The sequence below is a fragment of the Phaseolus vulgaris genome, chromosome 9 (genome assembly GCF_051622355.1).
Source record: "Phaseolus vulgaris cultivar YP4 chromosome 9, ASM5162235v1, whole genome shotgun sequence".
NCBI classification, from domain to species: Eukaryota; Viridiplantae; Streptophyta; class Magnoliopsida; order Fabales; family Fabaceae; genus Phaseolus; species Phaseolus vulgaris.
The window spans coordinates 14,176,968-14,186,550 of NC_143506.1; the positions used below are offsets into that span (position 1 = coordinate 14,176,968).

General features: G+C 31.2%; 2 protein-coding genes across 3 annotated transcripts; one reads left to right on the top strand and one right to left on the bottom strand.

Moving 5' to 3' along the window:
• Positions 1-1,030: 1,030 nt before the first annotated feature.
• LOC137822574 (cinnamoyl-CoA reductase CAD2) lies at positions 1,031-2,360 on the bottom strand. The gene is made up of 3 exons (XM_068627485.2): positions 2,198-2,360; positions 1,834-2,020; positions 1,031-1,357 (listed from the first exon to the last, which is right to left on the bottom strand). The coding sequence occupies exons 1-3, from the start codon at positions 2,358-2,360 to the stop codon at positions 1,213-1,215; spliced, it is 495 nt and encodes a 164-aa protein (XP_068483586.1). The 3' UTR covers positions 1,031-1,212.
• A 1,326-nt stretch (positions 2,361-3,686) lies between these two features.
• LOC137822573 (E3 ubiquitin-protein ligase APD2) lies at positions 3,687-6,555 on the top strand. 2 transcript variants are annotated; one of them, XM_068627484.2, is made up of 8 exons: positions 3,687-4,054; positions 4,156-4,382; positions 4,469-4,568; positions 4,644-4,721; positions 5,339-5,559; positions 5,652-5,718; positions 5,806-6,136; positions 6,214-6,555. In XM_068627484.2, the coding sequence occupies exons 1-8, from the start codon at positions 3,958-3,960 to the stop codon at positions 6,290-6,292; spliced, it is 1,200 nt and encodes a 399-aa protein (XP_068483585.1). In that variant the 5' UTR covers positions 3,687-3,957; the 3' UTR covers positions 6,293-6,555. The 2 variants fall into 2 exon arrangements, with proteins under 2 accessions (XP_068483585.1, XP_090151319.1); XM_090295193.1 differs by having other exon boundaries at positions 3,745-4,058.
• Positions 6,556-9,583: the final 3,028 nt, after the last annotated feature.

Consider the following 9,583-nt stretch of genomic DNA (forward strand, 5'->3'; position numbering starts at 1 on the left):
GAGTGTAACGGTCATATTTATACATGTTCATTTTCAATATCTTTGCAGTAAAAAAGGAAACTCTCTGAGAATTAAAAGAGATTAAAAATACATGTTAGTTTCGTCTTTTAATACATGAATCTATCTGTTGCCAACTACTGTAGCAAAGATAATAAACGGTTTGGTAAACTTTACATAATAAAGATAGCGCCAAGAATGTTTTTGGTAGGTTGTTGTTTAAAATATGATAATTAAGTTTAATTAATAGGGGAGATAATACGGTTAAAATATTTAAAGAGTATAATTAATAGATATTTAAAGACAATATTTTATTGATGGAATATTTTCCAAACAAGAATGCTAAAGATGCAATCCTAACAATTTTGTTGGATTTTCAAGAAGTCTTTTCTAGTTCATTTGCGATCTTGCTTATGGAATAGTTAGTGTTTGATCAAAATATTTATTACTAAAAAAAATATTAACAATTAAGCACGTGTAAGTTTGATCTTTTTGGATTCGATTTCAATAATAAGAGTAAAATATGATAACTGAATTCATTTAATATGTGAATTTTGATAATACTAATCGGACATTAGATCATCATAATACGAATCATGATAAACTAAAAACAAGGCCTAATACAAATCATAATAAAGAGTGAGAAATGAAAAAATATTAAATTAAAAGAATAAAACCTTTCTCAATTTATAAGAAATATAATATTATATATATTATTCATTTTACATCAATTTTTTATAGTCCTTTAATGTAAAATTACATATATAAATTATTTCCACTTAATTCTTATATTCGTGTTCTTTAATGAAAATAAGAGTACAAGGGTTCTTACCATTTTTATACAAAATTAATTCTCCAATTACTTTTCATCAAATGAAATTGTTTTTATACCATTTTATAACGATAATAAGTTTTTCAAGAGAGTCGTATTAAACTAAAATCAAATTTATAAATTTTATTTTATAATACTATAAATAAGACAAAAATCGACATGATTATGCTATGGTAAAATAGTAGATTATGCAAATCGAAATAAAACCTAGTTGTCTTGTTCTATTACCTTCACGAGTACAAATCAAACTAAAAGCAACAAGTAATTACATTAAAATTGTTACACTCAGAACAATAATTTATTTTCAAACATGGGATTTTTAAAACCAGAAGCATTAACGAAACACAGTTGAAATTATCAACGTTCACTCGTTCATTGAGAGATTAAAAGTTGGTAAAGTTTTTCTCCTTCAAACTTTCCACAGTCTCTTTAAGACTCGCTTCTAAGGGAATAAATTCAACCCCCAATGATTTTGCCTTTTCTTTGGAAACCTGAAATGTTGGTACATAAGGCTTATCGTCTGCAGACCTACACAATTCTCAGTTTCAGCATTGAATCAAGTTCTAATGAAAACATCAATTAGAAATAAAAATATTTGATAATATGTAAATAAGTGTAAATCTCATTTTATGAATGAGTTTTATAAGATTAAGTTAGACTTAAAATTTACTTCTTAATATGGTATCAGAGTCTATCCTAACGAGAATTTGTTGAGCTTGTGAGGTCACTCGCTATTGATCGTTATTGGACAATTCATAAATATATAGTCTCATGCACGAGTTGACATTCTCGACACGCCGTTGTTGCACAATCCATGAATATATAGTCCGACAACCTCAACGTGAGGAGGAGAGCGTGTGTTGGATATTCCACATCAATTAGAGATAAAGACAATTCATAACACTTGTGAGTCGATTTTATAAGGTTAAATTAGGTTTAAAGACTAATTCTTAATAATAATAATAATAAAATTACAAATGAGTTACACAAATTATTAAACTTACTTTTGTGGAATTTGATATGTTGGGTATAGATCATGTAAAATCTTGGCGAGTTCAGAGTAGTGTGCCACTCTCTCAACTAAACAATATCTTCCACTAGCTGAAGCAATCTCATAAGTCTGAATATGTGCATTTGCAACATCCTTCACATTGATCCATCCATAAGTATCATTTGGAAAAGTTTCTGAACCTGCATCAATCAATTCAAATTTATATTTTGTGAAACAACAACAGAACTGAAAGATATTTTATGCAAATATTAGGTTTGTTTCCGCTTTCAATTTCACTTGAAAGAAATTTTATGCACATAGGAACTGATCATAGAATTTGCAGCATAACATCATTAAATGAATGAACCAAAAATTACCATTTACTAGGTTTAAAATTGTAGAAGCACTAGTGTTTAGCTCTGCTTGCAACAGTGGCCCTACAACCATTGCTGGGTTAACAGAAACTAAGTTAAGGTTGTTTTCTTTGGAACATTTCCATGCAGCATCCTCAGCCAAAGTCTTTGAAAGTATATACCACATCTGACAACACCAATAGAAAACAACCTTATTTGGTTGGTGAAAAGGAAGACTGTGAGAGGAAGATGGAGGGAAAAAGAAGTGAGCGCGTGTTGAGCATGGTGCATTCAAGAAAACAACCTTATTTGGTTGGTGAGAATGCGCCAAGCTTTTTACAATCGTTTAGGATTGTTTCTTTTTACACTTTTATTCCATCAAATAATTATAAGTTTTTATTGAGATTTTCAAATCAACTTTTGATACAGGTTTTGAAATAAATATTTGGTAATCGCCCTTAATTAAATATACTGTTGAGATGATATTAATTTGTCCTTAAAATTATTATTTGTTTAGTTTGTATTAAAAATATAATTAATAATATTTTTAGTTTATGATAATTTTTAATATAATTATTATTATAGTAAAATTATAAAAATAATAAAATTATAAAATAATAGTAACAATAAAATGATGAAACCAATAAAAAGACTTTTAAAATGTTTGTTAAGATTTTTTTCTGGAAAATATTTATGAAAAGTTACTGTTTTTAAACTGTTCTTTTCATTAATGAGTTAATTAATTGTTTTTGGTTTGTTCTCTTCTTTAATAAATTAATTAAAAATGATGTTTTAGAAAAGTTTTTACATATGTTAAAATATTGTGTTTTAATATGTTTAATAGAATTTGTTTTACAATCTAAGGTTTCAACATTTGAGAAAAACTATTTAGTTTACTTTAAGAAAAATAATATTACATATATAACTAAAATATAAAAAATAAGTATATTTAATTAAGAAATGCATAAATTTTGAAAGTAGATGTAATATTTATAAAAAGGGGGAAAAAGTTTACCATAAATAAATAATTTAAAAAAAGTAATACTTAAAAATTTGAAAATAACACCTGATATTACTAATAACGAGAGGGAGTGACCCATGTTGTCACCTGTACAAAATCATCATTTCTTTTTTTGTTCTTGTAAAAATGCTCCTCTTGTTTAACTTTTTACATATTTGTCATAAATACAGTCTTTCAACCTGCTTTTAGACCTTTTCATTGCCAAACCAAAGTTCTATTAACATTAATTTATATTTTTGTTTCTTCAGCTTTTACCTTTTACATATTTTTGTTTCTTTGGCTTTTAACTTTTACATATTTTTGTTTCTTTGGCTTTTGACTTTTCCATTCTCTGTCAATCATATCTTAATTATAGGTTTCTCCCCCTATCTGCATACCCGCGTGTTTTCCTTTTTCCTTGTTAATTTGCATGTGTAGATATTGTTTACTTTTACGATTAAGTGGTCAATAGTTAATAATAAAATTGTATCCATGTGTAGAAGAAATTGTTAGGTGATGGTTTACTGTTGCTTAAATCTTTGTGAGTCAGTGTTTAGCATTTGATTGTGTTTACTCTTGAAGAAGAATATTAACAAAGAAATGCAAAACTGAAGTGGTTGATATGGAAAGTAATTACAGTAAGGAGCACCTAACGTTCAACATACACACCTGGTTGGTACCAACAATTCAAATACCCGCCAATCACTCACACCACACCAAACCTTTAGCTTCATAAAAGAACAGGGATCCTCTGCTCTCAATGCTGCTACCTTGAATTTTATCAATGGCTCTGTTACATCCACCCGTGCGCACTGCACCATCTCAGCCTCACCGGTGGCAACAGGCTTGGATGCTGCCTCCTCTCGCCATTTGGATTTGTGGCATGTAATTTTTCATCTTCTTTATGCTTCCCTCCCTCCTTTCATCACTCTTTCTCACGCCCTGCCCTTTTCTTTCTCTCTCTGTTTTTTCTATTTTGCAGTTTCAGCCACCCTCCGTTATGGGTATTACGGGGATTCCCTTATCCTTCTTGGTCCTGGCTCGTCCCGTTTGATTAGAACCAGTTCTGTTTTTGTGAAGCAGCTTCAAGTGGCAAGCAAGGACCAAAATCAAGTCTTTCTTCACGCTTTCAGTAAGAAGCCCGAGTTAAGCTCTCTAACTAATTGGACGGCGTCGGATTTCTTCCTTGTTGAAGCCTATAAAAGCAAGGTAACATTGTTATAGGGTTTGGTTTGGTTTGTTCTAAAGCAGTCACCCAGAGAATGTCCTTGAAGAAATTGATTTTTCAACTTCAGGGGATTTCTTTGTGGTTAAATCAAGGCTCCACCATCCGTATTAGGTGGGAAGAACATACCTCTCGTAGTTTGGATCAGCTACATGGAATGGTGATTAAAGGTCATGGCTGTCTCTTATCTTTTTTTTCTGAGTATGAATTTCTGGTTTGTCTCAAGAATCATTCTTATTTTGCAGGAGACATGAAGTTTGAACTACCACAGGCTCCACAAACGAGCTTCCTCAATGCAATTTCTCTTCGAGGGACTGTGAATGGTAATTGATTATAGAATTAGCTGTCTTAGCTAAAAAATTGGGTCAAAAACAACTTTAGGGCTATAAGTAGTCAAGTATCTGCTACAATTTTGAAACTAGAATTTGGATCATGAATTCAAAATTCTTTTCTACTTATATACACTATTTCTATCATATTAGTAATTAACGTGAGATTCTCAACCTACTCTATTCTTGACAGAGATTGTTCATTTGAGTTATTTGATAATAACTTGTTTGTTAAGTTTAACAATTATTAAGGTGAACTTTTACATAATCTAAAATTTAACTCAACATTAAAAACTAATTTAGAAGAAGAGAGTTGTCTCTCATTTATTATTCTATTTTAACCATATTACTTGTCAACTAGAATGAGTAATACTTACTGTTGTTCATTATAAGTTGCTCCTCACTTATCATGATTTTATTTTAAAGAAAACAATATGTTTTCAGAAAGCTTACAACAATTATTATTTCTTTCAATAAAGAAAATCGTTACCAATTATGCAGCAATATGTCCAATTCTATTCTCTTGTGTTACGCCCAATTATCTTTGATTGGCTAAGTATATGGAAATTTTGAAAGAGGCGGGGCATTTTTATTTTTGTGGACATTGCTAGGTAAAGAAGCTGAATACATGGTTGAGGAAGATGATAGATACCACATTGGGGTTCTAAACATGAATGCAAGGAACATAATCTTGACTATGGAAGTTAATGTTTCAGCAAAGGTATATGATACCACCAAAGCCAAGAAGATGTGCTCCAGTGAAAATGGACCTTGTAGGCTCAGTTTTTCCTTCCCTAATACATATTATGTTATTCTTACGGCAACCAACAATGTAAGGCACAAGTAACCTTGTCTGACTCATTTATCTTTGGAGATCTTCGCCAAAGTAATTCAAGAATACATTGTTACATCGATTGATTACAGGGAGATGGGGCATCGTATGTTGAAATTTCTTTAGTGGTCCGTGTGTTTGTCTACATATTACTTCTGGGTACAGTGATTAAAATTTCTGTTCTAAATCCTTTGGTTTAACTATGTATACTATTTGTTTCTAAAGATGCCGCATTTTTGCGTGTAGGAATTATTGTGATTGCTGTTTATCTGATTCTGAAAGCCCTTGGAGTTTATGATGATGCTGAGCAGCATAGTCATGTTACAGTCGATGTTACGTACGGAACAAGTAATGTAGTTGCAACACAGACCGAAACTGAGCCCTTGATGCGAGTGGAGGCAAATCGAATGTCATATGGAACAAATGCAAAAGATGATGAAGAGAATTCAGTAGCATATAGTAGCTCTTCAGAGGAGTTATATGATGAAAAATTATGTTGCATTTGTTATGATGAACAACGCAGCAGCTTCTTTGTTCCTTGTGGACATTGTGCCACTTGCTATGACTGTGCACAGAGGTACTCCCTACTGAATATTTTCATAGGCTTCAATTTATACAAATTTCAGGAGATTCACATTTGAGTGCGTTTTGCAGGATTGTCGATGGGGAGAGCAAAGTGTGTCCTATATGCCGAAGGCTTATTCACAAAGTACGAAGATTATTTCACATTTAGGCTTATAGACATGTGTGTTGTAGTGATTTGATTTGAGGGATCATGTAGATAGTGGGGGAAATTTGGTAGGGAAATAGACTTTGGGAGTGGCTTTTGTGAAGAGATTGAGTGGTGTTATTTTCTATTTTATGCATGAAGCTTCAGGGAAATGAGTAACTATCGTTTCCTTTGGGGCAGAGTTCAGCAACCAAAAAAAGAGACTCTTCCTATATATTCTTTTCATATTTTCGGCATAACTTCACACAGATCAATTTGTTCTTACACGTAACTGACACTTATATTTAACAAAATATGTTACTTGTCAACAATGCTTTTTAACTATTTAAAATGTTTGTTTGTTTTTCTTGGTTCAACCATGATATTTGTTGGCCGAGCCTTTCCAATAAAGGTAGCAATTTATAAAAAAAAAATGACTTTTTTACGAGATAATATGGGTACAGCAAGATTTAGTCTCGTACAGATCTGATAATATTGTTTTCCTCCATAATTGAATTCGGACATGATTTGATTTTGAGTTCAGCACCATAACTATTTATATCTAATTTTTGGTTTTAAAAAGGTGGTTTTTAAGTATATATAACACGTAACTTTGTAAAAGCATTTAAAAGCATCTTTGTAAAAGAAAATCGCTGAGAATAAAGGAACTCCAACTCGTTTCTAAGACAGACTTTTGTTGGGATTTGGCATCAGCTCAGTATTCCCTGCGAACTATTATCATTTTTACCATGCAATCATTCATCATTGAAAGGGGCACGATTTAACTATATCAAGTATGATATTGCTTAATCCATCATAAAAACCTTTTTTCAATTATCACAAACATCATTTTCCTTTAAAATCAAAGTCTGTCACTTTGTGTAGAAATATTCTACCCTCTGATACAGTCCTGGCCCTTGAAGCTATTTTGTGTTGAAAATTCTATACTCACTCTTCGATGATGTCCTGATACTAATTAAGTAAAATAACCTATTACTCTACAATAAGCTGTAAAGCTGAAATTTACCAAAACAATTGTTTGTCTGATTGCTGGAATCAGGAGCCACCATGGTTACATAGTGGTTTGACCCAAAAACTAATAACCTTGTATCAGCTTGTGGCCACACCCAAAGATATATCTGGTGATAGAAAATGAGTGATAATAACATGTTTAGAATTGAGGATAGAAAGTTCACACTTATCCTTACGTGTGGAACTTTTATCTTCAATCTTCAAATAAATATTCCGAAGCTAAAGTGTGCCGAGTTTTTTGGCAAAAGGGTCTACAAGGGAGACTAGTTGTGTGGCTTCAAATGGTGCTGGAACTGTTCCCTTGGACTATTGCATGCCTATTTTTCACTCCAGTCGTTCTTTCACCTTTCAATGACTCCAACATAGTTCTGAGTGGAAAACAGATGTCATTTTCTCTCTTGCATTCTGACACAAGCCATCTTAACTCAGTACTCTCACATCACAGCAACCCAATTTTGGTGAAGATTTTCTGAACTTGCAGCTGAATAAAAGCATGGGTACATAATGGAGAATCAGAAAAGGGAGACAGTGAAAGTGTATGAGGATGGCCCACTTGACCTTCTCATCAAAATCTGATGGCTGTTGTTATGGCTGCAGATGCTACAATACAAGCTAGAAACCAAACAGCCATAATCAAAACTATATATGTAATTGTACCCTGTAGCACTTTATGGGTTGGAGTTGGACTTACACTCTTCTTCCATAAAGGGTATCCATGGATTATTGTTGGACACAAGTTTCAAACAACCACAAGATGCTGAGTATTAACTAGGCAAGGCCATGTTTTCAGTTCACCACAGTGTTTACCTTTTGGAATTTGTTCTCTTTAAACACTCTTGTCTCAAGACACAAGAATCAACTATGTTATCAGCATATTTTGGCTCCTCCAATGTTATATTTATATAACTAATTAAAGTTACTCCAATCAATTATTTAAATAATTAAAATTAAAAATAGTTAGCATTAATATATATATATAACCATATATTTAGCATGTATGAAGCATAATATAAACTAAGCATTTAAACTTGTTTTAAATTATCATTATTAATTGGTTTTTTTACCATCATGGGGCATTTTTTTTTTTTACCAAAATGAGGTCGTTGTCAAAAAAATTACAAATTTGGGACAAGTTGTGCTAACTTGGCACGACTTCATATGTAGAAATCATGCCAAATTGGCACGACTTTGTCACGTCAGCTTGAAGTCATGTCAACTTAATACAACTTCTGCCACGTCAACCTGAAGTCGTGTCAAGTTGGCAAGACTTTGTCCACATCATATATTTTAAAAAAAAAATCTTGTGTTTTAAATAAATATATATATATATATATTATAATTATTTAATTATAATTAAAATTATAAGTTATGTAATATTTGAAATTAATTTGATAAATAATTTTTTTATGAAGGAATAAATAATTAGGTAAAGAAAATGAGAAAATTAATAATAAAACTTGAAATTGAATTTTATTATCAATCTTGTTTATGCGGACAAAAATATTGTGACCTTCAGTTCTGCAATATGAACACTTTTTTTTGTTTATTTAGAATTGAATCATCTATTTCATGGATTAAATTAGACCTCATAAGTTTGGAAATATTGTGGAGACTATACACTGGGGCGATAAATGTCGTTAGCTGTAAATGACAAAATGAGCAAGCAACAATTACATGTAGACAAGACAGATGTATAGCTTGAAACTCCCCACAATTCTCTATTTATTTTCCAATAATTAATTCTCATTTCTATTTATTTCCAAATGCAATAACAATTTTTTCATATTTTTTTATTAATCTAATAACCAAATTAATATATTACATTACCGTCAAACATGATCCATACACAATTTTTTTTTTATTGCTTAAAACTAACACCCTTAGAAAATTATGTATCAAATTAATTTTAAACATTACATAACGTACTACTCAATATATAAATAAGAAAATTTTACAATAATATATATATATATATATATATATATATATATATATACAAAGTCGTGCCAAGTTGGCACGACTTCAAGGGTTGATGTGGCAGAAGTCGTGCCAACTTGGCATGATTTCAGGTTGACGTGACAAAGTCGTGTCAAGTTGGCACGACTTACCCATATTTGTAATTTTTTTGAAAGCGATCCCATTTTGGTAAAAACGGAAAAAAAAAATGCCCCATGATGGTCAAAACCCCTTATTAATTAGTCATAATATTTTTTTCACAATGTCAATAATCGAAACTACACCAATACATACAAGTTGTATTAATTTTAAAAGATTATGACATCA